At 41.6% G+C, this 17,114-nt stretch overlaps 1 protein-coding gene across 1 annotated transcript in view; it reads left to right on the top strand.

The window, feature by feature from the left end:
* dachb (dachshund b) overlaps nt 1-17,114 on the top strand; it is a 117,928-nt gene that overhangs the window by 58,422 nt on the left and 42,392 nt on the right. Inside the window, exon 2 of the mRNA XM_085263234.1 lies at nt 6,605-6,720. Within this exon, the coding sequence (XP_085119360.1) occupies nt 6,605-6,720 (116 nt within the window). The remainder of the gene's footprint in view (nt 1-6,604; nt 6,721-17,114) is intronic.

Genomic DNA, 17,114 nt, shown 5'->3' with positions numbered 1-17,114 from the left:
CATTTGAAAGAAAATCTTGACAAAAAAGAAAACTCTAATAACAGATAAAGTAAAAGATAATGAATCTATCTAAAACTCACTGAGAACCCATTTTATCCTGACACCAAAAATACAGAAGTTACAAAAACGTTTTACTTATTTGATGAGGGGAAAAAAAGGAAACAAAATCCAAGAACAAAGCCAAATTTGGAGGGCCGAGAGAGAAAACCAATAAATGAACAAGAAGAGGAAAAACCAAAAGAAAATGAGGAGGGGGAAAGATTAGCATGCTGATGGTGAGATGGGAGAAAGGAAAGAGTGAAGATGAAAGATTTTAGTTAAAGAGGGTTGACCCCTCGCTCAGCCCCACGTATTGACCGCACTAGGCTTTGATAAACTACACTGTGTGTGTGTGTGTGTGTGTGTGTGTGTGTGTGTGTGTGTGTGTGTGTTTGTGTGTGTGTGTGTGTGTGTGTGTGTGTGACCTCTGCACGTTCTGAGCTAAATCAATCTGTCAAACGTGTTAGCGAATCCGTGCTTATTCACCGCCATGCCTGTTTGTGCGTGTGTTATTTGAGTGTGTGTGCAGGCATCGGTGTGTGTGTGTGTGACCGACCCTGACCGGCCATCAGAGCCAATGACGGAGTATTGATCAAGGCTCCGTCACCATAGAAACGGCCATTTGGGAGGACAGGCGATGGGGCGCGTGTGTCAAAGTGGGAAGACTTACTTCAAGGTGGCTCATCAGATCGTTGGGGGTGTGGGCGTGAGTGTGTGAGTGCGTGTGTAAAATGTCACCTTCGTGTTTTCCATTCGTGGCGTGTTCTGGTGTTCTCGGCCAATTAAAAGGTCATCAAATAACCAAAACACATCAGTGGCAAACATTTGGAAGCTACTGTGTGTCTTACTTTAATTAACCTCCATAAATCATTACCTGTGTAATTATGAGACAATATTATAATTACTGTAAACAAACAGGAGCAGACTGTGTCTCCTGTATAATTTTTCAGCCACATAGTTCGTTTCAGTCATGATTTACCCCAGCTCGTGTTTTATTCTGAGAGCTCACTTTAGCTCCACTAACACTCATTAGACTGACCAAAGTACTTTTTTATCTGTAGGAACACAATAGCAATCAATGAATCAGATCTAGTATAATGCCACATGCATGTGTGCAGCAGCATCATTAAACACACTGATTAATAAAGCTCTAAATCTCTCCATAGGGGAATGAAGGACTCTAGTTTGGACTTTATTCCTTTTTAACGATGCATAATGTCTGAAAGAAGTTCTAGGTTCAAGGTTGGCTTAAACAGAACGAATATCTGTAGTAACGTTTACTCAACTGTGAAGTGATGTTACAGGATTTAAACCAGAGATGTGGGTAACTTGAGATGGCTGTTTCTTCTTGATCGTAATGAAGCCCATCCAGTGTTTTCAGACAGAGACCAGTGATGAGTTACTGCTGTAGTGTTTGGGCACTGTGACAACACAGAATATCTCCATAGCCAAGAACATACATGTACCATACCATGCTATGGTTTAAAAGATGAATGTAGCTTCTAGTTCTGAAAAATTAAGCCAACCCTCAAGCACCTTGAGCCTGTATTATTTCTTATGGCCAGCAGGGGGTGAATCCGGGTCTTCTGATTATATAAAAGTCTATGGCAGGGGTGCCCAATCCTGGTCCTCGAGAGCTACTGTCCTGTAGCTTTTAGATGCGTCCTTGTTCTGACACACCTGAATCAAATGAATGGCTTGTTATCAGGCCTTTGCCAAACTTGATGGCATACTGAAGAGGTAATCAAACCATTTGATTCAGTTGTGTTGCAGTAGAGATGCATCTAAAAGCTGCAGGACAGTAGCTCTCGAAGACTGAGATTGGGCACCCCTGGTCTATGGGAATGTGACCACATGGCTTCCTCTCTCTGTCGCCGCTTTAAAGGCCTTTATGTTCACTTTATGGGCTCAATTGTGAGTCCACTTTGTACATTATGGTCATTTTAACAGGCAAAGAAGAGTCTAGGGTTTGGTCATTGTCTAACTATTTATCAATCACAAGTCAATTTCTCAATCAGATCCGCCACTCGCTCATCGCATCAGGCATCAAAACACGGAAAGAAAAGCTTAACTTCAGGATTCTGAACTGGACTTAACTAACTAGTGGCTTACATCACGGTGGCTACATCCATCGGTTTTTCTAACCACGAGGAAGTCGGACATTCTGTAATCCTTTATACAAAAAGTCTAGTTAAATTTTTGAGACTGTTATTGATTATGAGTCTTAAAGTATAACATTTGGACAACAGGGGGTAACTTTATCTTTCACTTTTCTTTTGTCTTCCACTCCTTTCACAGTGGAAGTGATTCATTTTATTTATACTTCTACTGACCCTTTCAATCTTCTTTCTATTAGTAAAAACTGAATAATAGGAACAGTTAGGTAATAGGATCATTGACGAGCTTAACATTTGTAGCTTATGTTTCTAAAGTTGTCTCATGCATAGACCTGTTGGGGCCAAAGTTCTAATATCCTCCATGCATGCATTCTTCTTTTGCTTATCTAATCCAGAGTCACGGGGTGGGGAGGCTGAAGCCTGTCCAAGAGGCAGGATAAAGGGTTAGGGTTTGGCCAGTCTGTCGCAGGGCTAACAGGGAGAGACAACCATTCACACCTATGGGCAATTTACAATCTACTAACCCCACTAACTACATGTCTTTAGAGCGCTGGAGCTGGAGTATCCACAAAGAACCCACGCAGACACAAGGACAACATGCAGAGAGAGACCCGTCCATTTGAAATAACCACAAATATATCTCAGTTGGGCTTTGATGAAGCCATTTCCACTTGTTCCATCTGAGACATTACACTATAGATTCGCTGTGGTCATCATCCTGTCGAGGGGTCCTTTAACATTTCAACTTCATCTTTCAGACAGATGGACTTGCTCTATCCTCAAGCACTCTGTGTTATGATCCTCAGCCCTCAAATCAGCAAAGCCCAAGGCATAGCATTTCACCACCAAAAGCTCAACAATTATTCTCAACAAAAGCTGTCTTTGGTCTGTGCCAAGCATATCTGCTTCTGCTATGGCCAAATAACTCTTCTGACTCACCTCTCCAGAGCACATTTTGCAATAGTTACACCTGCAGACCAGGCAGGATGAACGGCGCCGATTCTACTGGATCATTCGTCACACATTAATTAGAGTTGGGCATTGTTTGGAATTCTATGATAAAGATGTCCGCAATTATAGGAAAACTTTGACTCAAGGTCTAGCTGGGACTTGCAGCATTCCCCATGGAGCAGTTGGCAACATTTATCTGCATCGCACATGAAAATTACAGGAGACTACAAGGACAGTCTTCCTGTATTTGGGATGAAAAATTCCACAAAAAGAAGGCTGGTTGTGTTGATCCACATCCACACACATGCACACGCCAAAAGGGTCTGATTGGAACCAGGCTAAGAGAGGCCTAAACCTTGGTTGAAATGGAAATGAGAGATAAATGTGGACAGGTACAGAGGTTAAGGGTGAAAGGTCACCGGCATAACTATCCCACATCTTCAGTGCAGAAACAGGAACCTGTGGACAAGAAGTGGTCTTGTTGCTGTTTGCAGTTGAGGTTAAGGGTTAACAGATGAATGTAGGTCAATGGACTGGCTCTGAAGTTTCTGTGTGTGTGTGTGTGTGTGTGTGTGTGTGTGTGTGTGTGTGTGTGTGTGTGTGTGTGTGTGCATATATGTAGCATGTATGAGCATATGTGGTTCCATTTTTTTCCAGCTCATGTCTATGTGATGTGTATGTGTGTGTGACCTGCTCTTTGTTCCTGTGCTCGGTGCAGTAAGGAGAGTGGACCGTTGACGAGGATTAATGCCCAACATATGGCAACCCTACGGGACACACACACACACACACACACACACACACTGCAGTCATTACTCTGAACAAAGAACTGTAAGGCTAATGAGAAGGCGATATCATGTGTCCTCTATACACTCACACACACACACACACACTGCATGAATTCATGTGGATGCGCACAAACACACTCTAATGTTGCTTACACATGGATGGATGCAGATGAGCACACACACACACACACCTGGTACTGTAACATGTATCCATTGTGTGTATGTGGGAGTTGAAAGGTAGCAGAGGGTTGTTGATGGAAAGGTTTTAAGGTTTGAATGCAAACACCTGCGCGCGTGTGTGTGTATCTGTAAAAGAGAGAGAACAGGGAGTTTATTGCAAAGATGAGTGTGTGTGTGTGATTGAAGGAGGACGAGGTGAAGCAGAGTTCAGAGGAAAAGTGAAGGTTCATGTTTTCATTTCTTCATGCTCCTCTGCCTCTCTCTCTCTTTTTTTCGGTTTTTGTATGTGTGTTTGTGTGTGTGTGTGTTTGTGTGTGCACGTCTTTTTTCTCACATACAGATCACACCCAAAAACATTTGCAGACGTTTTCTCTCTTTTAGCACACTTTCTCTTTTCTCTCTTGCTCCGCACCTCCCAGTGGGATTTGACCGATATTCAGTACTCTGCTGTTGTAGTAGCTGACCCGTCTGTAAGCCCACACCCTTGTTAGGTGCTTTTCAGACTTGCACCCACTTTCCATTTATCTGATGGCTTCATGTTTGAATAACAGCCCTGATGACTTTTATGTAAAAGTCATGATGACAGTCGTACTAATTGGAGAAGGTGTGTTACCTGTAAAACTGTATCTCCAAAATGAGGTTAATTCTGTATTCATATCTGGACACTATGAATGATATCTACGCTAGGGCCTAAAGACCATTTACTAGGGAAAAACAAAGCTGTTTCTCAGTATATCACTAGAAACACAACTTAATGCACTGAGGGCCACAATTAAACATACAAAATTATGATTTCATAAGTTGGAAAAGCATGTGCATATGTTTCACTTTTCTATATCAACAGCTGGTATGAATAAAAACAGTAATATTTGTTTTTTCTTTTATTGATGTACAATTAAAAACCAAATACATTGCTGTCATGTGTAGATCTTATCCTTTTAAGGCATTATTCTTAGTGTTTTCAAGGTCTTTGCAAATTACATTAACATAACAGAGCAGTGCTGCTTTTGTTGGGACAGTGTTGGTATAAAGACTATAAAATCCAACTAAAAGGATTATTTAAGAACACTTTTACAATCACAAAACAGTGCGTTAGTTATCTGTGTATTGCCCCCAGGTGGAGATACAAGACTAGTGTCCCATCTAAAAATGATGACAGAAACTTATAAGCTGGATGCATAAATTTCAGATTTTGTTTAAAAAAAAAGTTTTATTAGAAGTTTGACCCTCCAGGTTTTTTAGCGTAAGTACTGGAGTCACTTTTCAAATGACTTTGTTAAACTGTGGTTGCACGACAGCTACAACACAAGTGGCTCAGTATTTCTTGGTTTAACTGTCAGCAAGCAGATGAGCTCCATTCTACTTATTTATTTAATTAATTAATTTTTGACGGGGTAGATTGTGTACCACACATTTGCCATATTTAGCACTGAAGTCGTTTCCCTTTGTTTCAAAGTCAAGTAATAAAAAGCTAGTTAGCTATACAAGCTAACGTTAGTGCCTTCTGTTAGCACAGGGAAAGTCACACTTTTGTACTTTCATTACAGAAATCTTAGGTTTGGAAAATAAAGTAGAGTGTACCTGCTTCTATTTTTTCTAATCTCATGCAGTGGCACTATGTCGAAGTCTTGAACAGGTTTTATTTTTTGGCCTCTCGCTCTCTCTCTCTCTCTAGGTGTAAATGACTTTGGATGGCCATCTGTTACTTAGCTACCCTGCAGAGAGTTGGCCTGCATGCGCACCTCCTCTGTGTGTGTGTGTGTGCGTGTGTTTGTGTGTGTGTGGCTTCCTTTATGTTTAGCCGCATGTGTTCAGTTACAGTATTCTTGTTTGAGTGTGTTTATTTATGCCTACGTGCACATGCATAATACAGTAGGTTGTGTGTGTGTGTGTGTGACAGAAATAGGGGGGTTGAGAGAGATGCTGGAGTGTGTTGAGTGTTTATTCAGGTTCACTTGCTCATGTAGAACATGTATCCCAGCTTATGTATGTAAAAAGAATGCTGTTTTACATGAGTGTTAGCATATTTGTTCCTCCTCTGTCTCTCCGTGAAGACTGTAAACTCCTTAAAGTCCATCGGCAGCAATAACAATCTGCATATCTAAACAACATTTAAGTTTTCTGCTGAGTTTCCTTCCAGGAGCTTCTTCACAGGAAAAAGTCTGTCAGCCATACTCAGGATTTCAGAAACACTTGGTGGACATGAGACTTTGTACTTCATAGTCTTTCAGTTGCTCAAAGGGCAGGATGAAATATGTCGGTGAGGCAGCTTTTACTTTTTTGCTCGGAGTCCTTGGAAACTTGTCTGCCCGACACAGCTGACAGTGTTGATATCTTTATATGGAAAACAAAGACCTCAGATGTGAAACTGATATACATGAACCTAAGTGCTTTGAATGATACCGTATTGTATCATGTTTGATGCAGATGGTCTGAGAGGCGTGCACAGATTATAATGGCTTCATTTTTCTGCACTCAACCCTGGAAAATCTTAGAAACTAATCTCCTTTTCTCTCTCTCCCCCTCCAGCTCTCGCCCAGGCCGTCCTCCCAAGCGTTGTTCTGGTGCAGGGATCCAGGAAAGCCCCAGGCTGCTTCACCCAGGCCTCCCCGGCCTGCTGTCCCCCAGCCTGCTGTCCCACACTGGTAAGAGAAAGAGACCGAGACATGAATGATTTTCTCGTTTTTAATGCATCTTATTACCTTATTGGGATTTATTTTGAGTCCTTTTTTGTTGTTCCAGCAGCTTCTGAGGACTCTGTGATAGTGCCCTCTACTGGTCAAAGTAATTATGACAGAAAACAGAGAGGAAGTTGTGTAGGGAGGAGGTAGGGGTGGATGGATGGGTCAACAACTGCTGTTTGATGCAAATTACTTTCAATAAATACTCATCTAACCCAACCAAACACAGGTGGAAAAATCTGGGATCGCATACAAGCATAAACTGTGTTGATTTTTAGATTATTTCCAGACTGAAGAATTTCAGATTCAGTGACTTGTAGGGACTGAAATCGTCTCTTTGATGCTTAATTTAAACATACAATGCTTTTCATGCTAACATGTCCCGCGACCTGATGTTGTAAGTCTTGTATATGGTTTAGGACCAAAATACATCAATGACCTCCTGACCCAGTATGAACCATCCAGATCCCTCAGGTCATCTGGATCCGGTCTTTTATCAGTTCCCAGAGTCAGAACCAGACACGGAGAAGCTGCATTCAGCTTTTATGCTCCTTATATCTGGAACAAACTCCCAGAAAGCCTCAGATCAGCTGAAACACTCAGTTTATTTAAATCCAGGTTGAAGACTCACTTATTCTCAGCTGCATTTGAATAAAGCACCAAATCCACACTTTTAAGCTTAAATTTCAAAACTTACACTAACTACTGATCTTATCTATTTCTGATTTTATCTGTTTTGATTTTATATACTGTTTTGTTTGTTTGTTTGTTTGTTTGTTAAGTGGGCTTAGAGCTCTGGGTAGCTCCCCAGCTGGGTCTAGACTGGGTCTAGAGAGTATTTTAAATTCAGGGAATTTAAAATAGAAAGTAGCTCGTCCACAGAAGGACTGGTAGCTCCCCTTACGATAAGGGTTCAGATCGCGCGAACAGGTGTGAAATGTGTGTGTTTAGTTAGTTTGTTTGTTTGCTTGTTTTAATCAATTTTAAATCATGCTTTTTATTTGTTTTTGTTTCTAATGTCTCTGTAAAGCACTTTGAATCACCTTGTTGTTGAATTGTGCTATACAAATAAATTTGCCTTGCCTTGCCTTGACTTGCCTTTCCATGAAAATGGAGAGCACAGGTAATGAGGCGGGTTTTGCAGATGACAGGTCACATACAATGCAACGTAAGGAGGATATTTTCTTCCTTTCATACAAGATGCAGTGATGAGTGGCGACTTCATCACCTCTACCACCTGTGGTAAAGCACAGCGATACACTGGATTGCTTCCATACCAGCGGTGTAAGAGCAAACAGGAAGATAACTGAAAGATTGTGGGGAAATCTGTGGGAAAAGTTGTTTTTGTGCCTAAAACTGCAAAGATCTCTAAAGTGATCAATGGTTAGTAGGAAATGAATGTTCCTGTTAGCTTGGGCTGTGTAATTAGCTGGTGAGGGCTGTAGATTTTACGAATGCTGTGGGCATTTTTGCACTGAACTGGAAGAGAAAATTCAACTTTTAACCAATTTAAGCTCCTTTACAGCACTTAAAGTATTGGCTGAACACAGATTTTTGTTCACATATTTTTTCAGTCATTAGTCAAGGACATGCACTCAATGACCAGATGGACTTGAGTATGAGCAATAAAGGATTTTCTGGTGCATTTTCAGGAAGAACTAATGAAAAGCTCGGTGACCATTAGTTTCCATGAATTTCTAATTGGGTTTATGAGTATACCTAGAATTTGATTAAGAAATGACTTGTGTTCCCTTTTGTGTCATTAAGTTTGCACATGTTTATGAATACGTGGTCACAGGAACTTCAGTCGTGTTTTTTAATGTGAAATATTATTTATGCATAGTCTTTACTTTGTTAATACTGCACAACAGTTGTCATATCAAAGTTCGTGTTTCCCCCTCGACCGCTCTAAATTTCGCTGCTGGTCGGTCCTGAACGGCTCGCGCTGGTCGGCTCACTCTGTTACTGCGTTTCCGTGTCTGTTTAATGGACCTAATGTGTTTCCCGCTCTGTGTTTGACACGTGTTTCAGTTTGCGAATTGGTGACAGCTGGTAGAGGAGCCAACTGCTGGCCTTTAATGGAAAAAAGTATCACATTGTTATGCTTATAACCTCCAGAGAAAATGACCAGTAATCCTCATAAAGCTGCGCACTGACACATTTCACTAATTTTGAGCTTTCACATTAACATCTACCATGAATCCCGAGCGGGCTGTATTTTAAGGAAACACTCATATGTTTTTTAAATTTTTTTGATCAAATGTGTAAACATCTCTGTAGTGCCTGTAGTGCTGTTTAAGCATCTAGATTGTGTGGATGCAAGTTGCCGAGTTGTAGAGATACGGACGTTGCTCTGAGTACTCACAATATGTTGCTCAGAGCACCATAAAATATATTTGTACGCTCAATAGGAATGTCTCCTTCCAGAAATCATGAGGTGTTTTTATGCGTACCCTGTTGTGAGCAGTTTCATGTAGAAACAGTTTTCTCCGTACCTTTTGCATCTGCCAACCAAAGAAGCGTGCAGATGGGTCACTCCGTTATCAGATCAACCAAAAACGAAGGAGGTCCCCACTCGACCTCCTCAGAATCAGCTATTACAAGCATATTTAATGAAGCCATGTAAAATATAAAACAAGAAAAAAACACAGTGTGTCAGAGTATAGTAAATAATGTGGATCCATAAAAGAGAGCATCTGGGCAGGGCTGCAGCCCACCTTTTGGTGATCTGTGATGTGAAGTAACCAACACGCATCGGTACTCCGAATGTTGGAGCTCTTTTCCTCTATCCTCATCCTTTCTTTCTGAGCAATCGAGATGGCAAAGAAAACAAAATGAAAGGCTCCCTCTTTTTTCCCCCTCCTGTAGCCACAGAAAGTGGAAATGGAGGGAACGCAAAGGATAGAGGAGGGGGAGAAATGGAGAGAAGAAAGGAGGGACGTCGCCAGAGGAGGTAATGAAACCTAAAAATGACTGCCAAAGTACTGAGGAAAACATGGTTGGAGGGACCAAAGAGTGGGAAAAAAAGACGGAACCGAGGAAGAGGCAAGGAGTGTGACAAAAATGGCGCGATGGAAGATGGATAAACGAGTGGATGACACAACGAAAGAAAAAAACGGGTAAAGCGAAGGAGACGAGGAGGAGGAAAAAGACCTGCAGAGAAAGAGAAAGGGAGAGTGAACGAGTGCAGATTGCATGGTGGTGTGATGAATGACACGTCTCTGGGGTCCCACTCCTCCATCTGTCCATCCTCCCCCCTCCTTCCCTTGCTGTGTCCCTCTTTTCTTCCCTTTCCCTTCTTCCTCAACTCGTCTCCCTCCCTCCTTCCTGCTCTGTCATCCAGGTTTTCATGCTCTTCATTTTTTAAGTCTCTTCTTTTCCTCCTGCCTGCATCTTCCTTACTTTATTACTTCCTACTTCTTTCACTCCCTTCTCTTCCCCCCCATGTCTGCCACCTTTCTCACTTTATTCTTTGCTTCCTTTATTTTGTCACTTTATCCTCTTCAATCTCCACTTCTTGTCTCTCCTACTCCTCTCCTTTACTTATTCTGCTATTCTACTTCCTGCTTTCCTTCTTTCCCCTCCTCCTTCTTTCTTCCTTCCTCCCTCCCCTTTTATTTCCTTCTCTATCTCCTCTCTATTTTCTTCCCTCCTCTTTTGTCTACTCATTTTTGTAATTGCTTTCCTGTGCCTCCTCTTTCTTCCTTTTTGTTTCTCCCCCTCCTCATGCTTTAATTTCCTTATATCCTTTACTTTCTTCTGCTTAATTTGTTCTTGTAACCTTTCTATCTTCCTTGCCTTATTTTCCATCTTCTTCCATCCTGCTTCCTTCATCTTACTGTCCCCTACTTGCCCTCCATTTTCCTAACCTTTGTTTTCTTCTTTTCCTTCCTTAAACTTGCTCCTAACTCCTAACACACTTCCTATCCTCCCTTCTCATTTCCCTTCATTCCTTCACTCTTCCCTCCTTTTTCCTATAAGTTTTCCTCCATTTTCTTCCTTTCTCTTCTTGTTTTTTGTATCCTGCTTGATTGTCTCTTGCCTTGCTTCCCTGCTCTGTTCACATTTTTATTCCTAAACTCATTCCATTCATCTTGACTCTTCTTGTAAACTTTTCTATCCTTCACTCTTCCTTCTTTTTCTTAGTTCCACCATCCATACCTTGTCTTCCCCCCTTTCCTTTGTCTTCATATTCCATGATTTTCTTTCCATGTGCCACTCATTTGCTGCAGTTGTCTTCTTTCTTTCTCCATCATTCCTTTTTGCTTTCCTGCTCCCTACCCCATCCCTTCGTCATGCCCTCAGCGTCATTCTCCTCACCTTCTTTTTCCCGTCTTTGTATTCCTCCTTCATCCCCTCACAAGCTCTTAATTTTTCCTCACTTTCCTTTTTTCGTGTGCTGTTTTTGTATCCTCCTTGCTTCTTTCGTTCTCTCCTTCCCCCTGTTCCCTCTCCCCCAATTATGTCCTTTTTTTTAAAAGAAATCCAAGCATCTTTCTTTCCCTCCTGCTCCCTCTATCAGCTTTCTTCTCTCTCCTTTGTCCTTTCTGCTTTTTTGGGGTCACTACCCTTCCTTCTCTTCTTCTGCTTTCTTTCCCTTCATTTCCTTTTTTCTTTAATTTGTCCTTTCCTCTTTTATTTCCAGCCTTTCTTTCCTTTCCCTTTCTTTCCTCCTTCCTTTCATTTTCCAGATCTTCCTCCTCCACCTCTTTTTCCTTCCTGTTGTTTCTTCTGTCATTTCTTCAACCCTGAATTCCCCCACGCTTTCCCTTTCTCTTCCTCTGCTCTTGCCTCCTTGACTGTCTCCTTCCATCTTTCCCCTCTCACCTCATCGTGGTCCCACACTAAACTTTCCTTCTCTCCTTCCTACCCTCATTTCAATCATCTCCTCTTTCCTTTCCTTCCACATTGTGAACCTCCTCACTTCTCTTCCTCTGATCTTCATTTTGCTTCCTCTTCATTCTCCACATATTTGCGTTTCGTTCTTGCCGCTCTCGTTCCTTCAGATCTTTCCCCTCCATCACCTCGCCAGTTTTTCTCCTCCATCCTTCCCTCCATCCCCCTTGACAGTGACTGTTGGCCTCCTTCTCTCCTCCCTCTCCCTCTACAGGATAAATAAAACATGGTTTTGTTTAGTGACATATGGACACAGCTCACTGTGGCATACTAATGACACACACACACACCTGATATATGTGTGTGTGTGTGTGTGTGTGTTTGTTAAACATTAGTGGAACCCAGAGACAACATTTGCTCACTTATGATCGCTCATTAGCTCACACACACACACATACACACACACACACACACACTCACGCACATGCATGCACAACATATATAAAACACACACACACACACTTGGCAGTTGTCAGATGTCGCATTCTGTCTCAGTCACACACACATGCAGAGTCCGTCGTCTTAGTGGCCCTGCGTCCATGGAGACACCACGTTGCTGGGGGAGACGGGCTGTTGTTTACGACCTCGCGGGCGCCACAGCAATGGGGGGCATCGGCCAATCGCAGATGGACATTTATCACACGGTTAGGAAACGCAGAGAGAGGAGGAGGAGGAGAGAGTTTGGAGGAAATGGTGAGAGAAAGGCAGAGGACATGAGGGCGGAAAATGAAGAAGAAGAAGAAGAAGACGGGACAATGAGGAGGGCAGAGAAGAAGGGAGATGTTGGAAGAAATCATGGATGAGGGAGGAGGTGGAAAATGTGGATGGAGTACTTTAAAGAAAAAAGTAAAGAAACCAGCCGACGAAGACGAGAGAAAAAAAAGAGTGAAGAAGGAAAAAAGGTTCAAAACTGAGAAACAGAGAGGAAGGAGACAAAAACAGGAGGATGGAACGTAAAGATGAGAGAGAAGAAGGGAGGGCAGGAGGCGTCAACAACAGCGAGAGAGTGATATCAGTTTAATTGGCCTCATCTTCCTTAACAAAGACGCTGCGATGATAAGCGTGGGAGTGTGTTTGTGTGTGTGTGTGGTAACCTATGCAGGGTGCTGCGGCACTCATTTGACTTGTTAATTCACTTCAAAAACAGCTCAATGGTTCGCCTTGTCTTCAAACACACACACACACACACACACACACACACTTACAGGGATGCACAAGTGTGCCATTTTTTTTCTTTTTTAAACACACACCTATAACGGACTTTGTATCCATGCACAATTGGTGCGTAAACACCTTTCTTTAGCACAGTCTTGTGCAAATACATCCAATTTGAAGTGATGAACACATCTGGCTGTATGAAAACACACACACGCACGCACGCACGCACGCACGCACGCACGCGTGCACACACACACACGCACACTCTGTGTAGGTTACAGATGAAGTGCTTTCAATCTTGTCCTAAAAAGAATACACTTGTCTGAGGACTCTTATGTGCACCTGCAGAGAGAGAGGGAGAGAGATGAAGGAGGTGGAGTGGGAGAGTGAGAGGGAGGGAGTCTGAGGAGGACTGAGGTGACATTAAGTTTTTTCTTTTTAATCCTTCCCCTCCTGCTGCATCACTTTTTAATCACTCTTTCTTCATAAAAGCCAGTGACGTTGGCCAGCGCCTCTGACAAAGGAGCCTATTATGCCCTGTCTTATTTTCAGGCAGATATACAGTTACAGTGGTGATGCTGATATTAGCCATATCCAAAAGTTTGCAGTAATAAGGTCAGTGTGTGGCGTACACTCAGTTTCAGGCTTTCATGGAGGGAAAATATCCTTAATATGGGCATCTCAGGCACAGTGAGAACAGAAGCCCCACCCACATCTGCTGTTTGCATGGATCAGCCAATCAGAAGAAAGTTTGCTTACTGAAAGGATGGCTTATTTCAGATCAAGGTTAAACTGAGGAGCCACGCATACACCCAACATAAGATAAATGAGGATTATTTTTGAAGTGTGACTTTTGAACTTTAATCTGTAACTACAGACATGACTATGAAAATGAGATCATAACTACTGACTTTTAACAGGAAAGTGAACCCACAAACGTCAGGCAGTAAAAAATACAAATCAATCACACCAACACACAGACATCAACTTGAACAGTTAACAGAACATTAATAGTTAATGGAAACTATAATAGCCATCACTAATAGGCGATGTATCTTCTTAAACATTCGTTTTTTGGGTATAAGGTGGACTTACATTTACCTGTAAAGAGCCTCTCATCATTGCTAATGACTTTTAAACTTTCAGCTTTGCTTTGGTTTTGGCATGTAATCAAGTACTAAAAGCTCTAACTGGTGGCTTTATTAAGCATTAAATCGCTTAAATTGTTCATCTAATTAGACAGTAAAGTCCCAACAAATATTTATGAGGCCGACAGAACCCATAATCATTGATTTTTACTTCTGACCTTTAACCACTAAACTGAGAACTACCATTGAGCAGTTGACCGAATAGGCAATAACTTTTGACTGAATATGATGGTAAATCTTAGTAGGCAACAGAACCCCAAACTCTAATAGTCTAAACTAAATAATAAGTATATATCATAGTGAATAGAGCCCTAATACTGGATTTCATTATATTACCCAAAGTTTACATCAAACATTGTCTTCAACGGGCTTTCAAATCTTGTTTCTATTTGACTCAAGTCCCTGACCTACAAACCCAGTTGTTATAGCAGTTCATAAAGAAACCTAATGGAAAAGTTTGTATTGATTCGGGAGAACAAATGCAATCCCCAAGCCTTCTAGTTTGAACTGTTCAAAGTCAAAGACTTTGCAAAAACAATCACTCTCCAGCTAGTGTCTATTTCCATTTGAAATAGCACAAAATGGCGGCTGCAAAATGGCTGCAAATGGGCATCGTGAACATTCAGTAAGAGCTAAAGATGGGCGACCTAAGTGCCAGAGTACTGAGCTGAAATCTATTTGACTCAGCACAAGAGCAATCGACTGCATTTGTAAATTGGCACTCTCGAGTGCTCGCCGGAAGAAAGCGAAGGGGAAAAACAAAAAAAAAGCCAGAACAGTGTGTTTCTAAATTCAGAACACAAAGAGCAATTTCTCTGTTTTCCTGTTTGTTTTATTCAAAGTGTCACTCCATCTCTGAGAGCACGTTCAGAGCACTTCGTCAGAGATGTAGGTGCAGTGGATTAAATATTTACAACCGCAGCCAAATGGGGTGGGTTTCACGCGAGCTCGGGAGGGGGGTTCAGGACTGTTGAATATCACCCAACGGCCTCCACCAACAAACTCAAAGCTATTAAAGACTATCCAGACCCACTGTGGAGGACACTGTCAGATCTCATTTAGGATATCGCCTGCCATGTGGTGGATGCTTTTATCAAGAAAGGCCTTTCAGTAGCTAAAGAAGGTACATGTTTGTGATGCTAAGGAATTAGTCCAACTATTGTATTATGTAGGACATGGACTTAAAGTTTTGTGTTTAGAAGTAGGTTTTGGGTGTAGCATGTGAAATGTAGCATGACGTTGAAAATAAAATCAAATAAAAACCACCCACTCCTGGTTACCCAATTGATGAGTATTAAGTCTTTATTGAACTTTGTCTTGCAAAAAGTTTCAAGTCTGGATTTTTGGATTTTCTGCTTGTGCTTTTTCAATAAGTAAAGATTAAACAACTAATGACAACAAGGCCTTTTTTTATTTTTTACTTTTTTAAAATACCAAATCAGATTTTATTCAGAATTAACAATCCTCATCTTTGCATGCAACAAACCCAAATCCCAACCTGCTATTGGCACTTCAGGGTATATTTAGGAAATATTCAGCAAATATGAACGTCTGTAATTTACAATTTCACAGACCTTGCAGTTGGAGGAAAGTTATGATACCATAAATTTGATTCTTGATGCTAAATAAAAGAATACATATACACACAGATCTGTCCTAACATTAAGACTCCATGTTAAATACTGTCTAGGTTTTCCTTTTGCTGCCATGATAATAACTTGAATAATGAGGTTTTCATTTACTAATATGTGCAAATGTTCTTACCCTGTGCAAGAAAAAAGCACTTAAGCAGAATTGTTGTTGGATTTATGACGTGTGTACTGGCCTGTCTTGTTCTTACCACCATGCATATATTAGCAGGTATCATCAGACTGCTTCTTATGTCAGTTTTCTACTTGAGTAGAGTCAAGGCACATATATAACATGTCATATTTACCCATTCACACACACTCAATACAAGCGTTTTTACCTAACGTGCACACTCTGAATGCATTAGGAGTAACTTGGGTTTCAGTATCTTACCCAAGGATACTTCAGCATGCCAGGAATCGAACCACCAGCCTTCCGGTTAGTAGATGATCTACTGTACACAATCGCCTCAAGCTTACAGCAGCTAGTATTCCCAGGTGGTCTCCCATCCAAGTACTAACCCAACTGTGCTTTGATTCTGAGATCTGATGAGATCAGGTGTGCTCAGGGTGGTATGGCTGAAAGCCAGTGAGCGTACCAGGTGCCACAATTTGCAGCCAATCTGCATGCTCCCTGAACACTGCCAGAGAGTGCGATCTGACTGTGAAACCACACGCTCATTGGCTACTAACTTGTCAGTCCCAAGTTATTAAACTCATTTGGAAAGTGTTTACTTAGGTCAACTTTGGTTACGTTCACGTTGCAGGTCTTAATGCTCAATTCAGATTTTTTTGATCAAGTCCGATTTTTTTGTCTCCTTGTTCACACTATAAATAAAATGCAACAGCAAACGCGCTCTACTGTGAACGCTCAAAGCGGCCCGCATGCGCAAAAGAAGACGTCACACACAACGCGCTCTGTTTAGACCCAGACCAAACAGTATTGTTGGACTGGTGGCCCTTAATATAAAGACTTGTTTCGGACTTTACGTTTCCCAATTTTGCTTTAAGTTTTAAAGTTATTTTGTTATTTACATATGGCCCAATAATTATCCTTATTGCTGTTTTAGAGGAGCAGTGCTTCAAAGGATAGTTGCAGATTTCTGTCAGAATCTGCAGATTATACAGTACAAATAAAATGTTCACGTTTCTCCAACATTGTCTTCCCAACAGTTTCACTGACATCTACACGGGATGACCAGGAAGCGGCCGCGATGTCTTCTCGGGCGCTTCTCCGGCGCTGATAATTGGCGTCTGTCTTGTGTCAGTGACGTAAAAGACAGATTTAATGCGACTTGACCGTTCAAACAGCAGTCGCTTTCTAAAACATCGGATATGTATCAGATTCAGTACCACATACAAAAGTGACCCAGGTCGGATTTGAAAATATCGGATTTGTGCCGTTCACACTGTCACACCATGAACGGATATGGGTCACATAGGGTCAAAGAAAATCGGATTTGATGCGCTTTCGCCTGCAGTGTGAACGTAGCCTAAGAGAGCCGTTCTTCCCATTGACATATATCAG

This window comes from Mchenga conophoros, linkage group LG3 (genome assembly GCF_057382185.1).
Source record: "Mchenga conophoros isolate Kocher_MC1m ecotype Shallow Benthic linkage group LG3, M_conophoros_male_GT1.1, whole genome shotgun sequence".
Lineage (NCBI taxonomy): Eukaryota > Metazoa > Chordata > Actinopteri > Cichliformes > Cichlidae > Mchenga > Mchenga conophoros.
The sequence above is the reverse complement of the archived record's forward strand: the minus strand, read 5'-3'. Positions and strand labels throughout refer to the sequence as shown.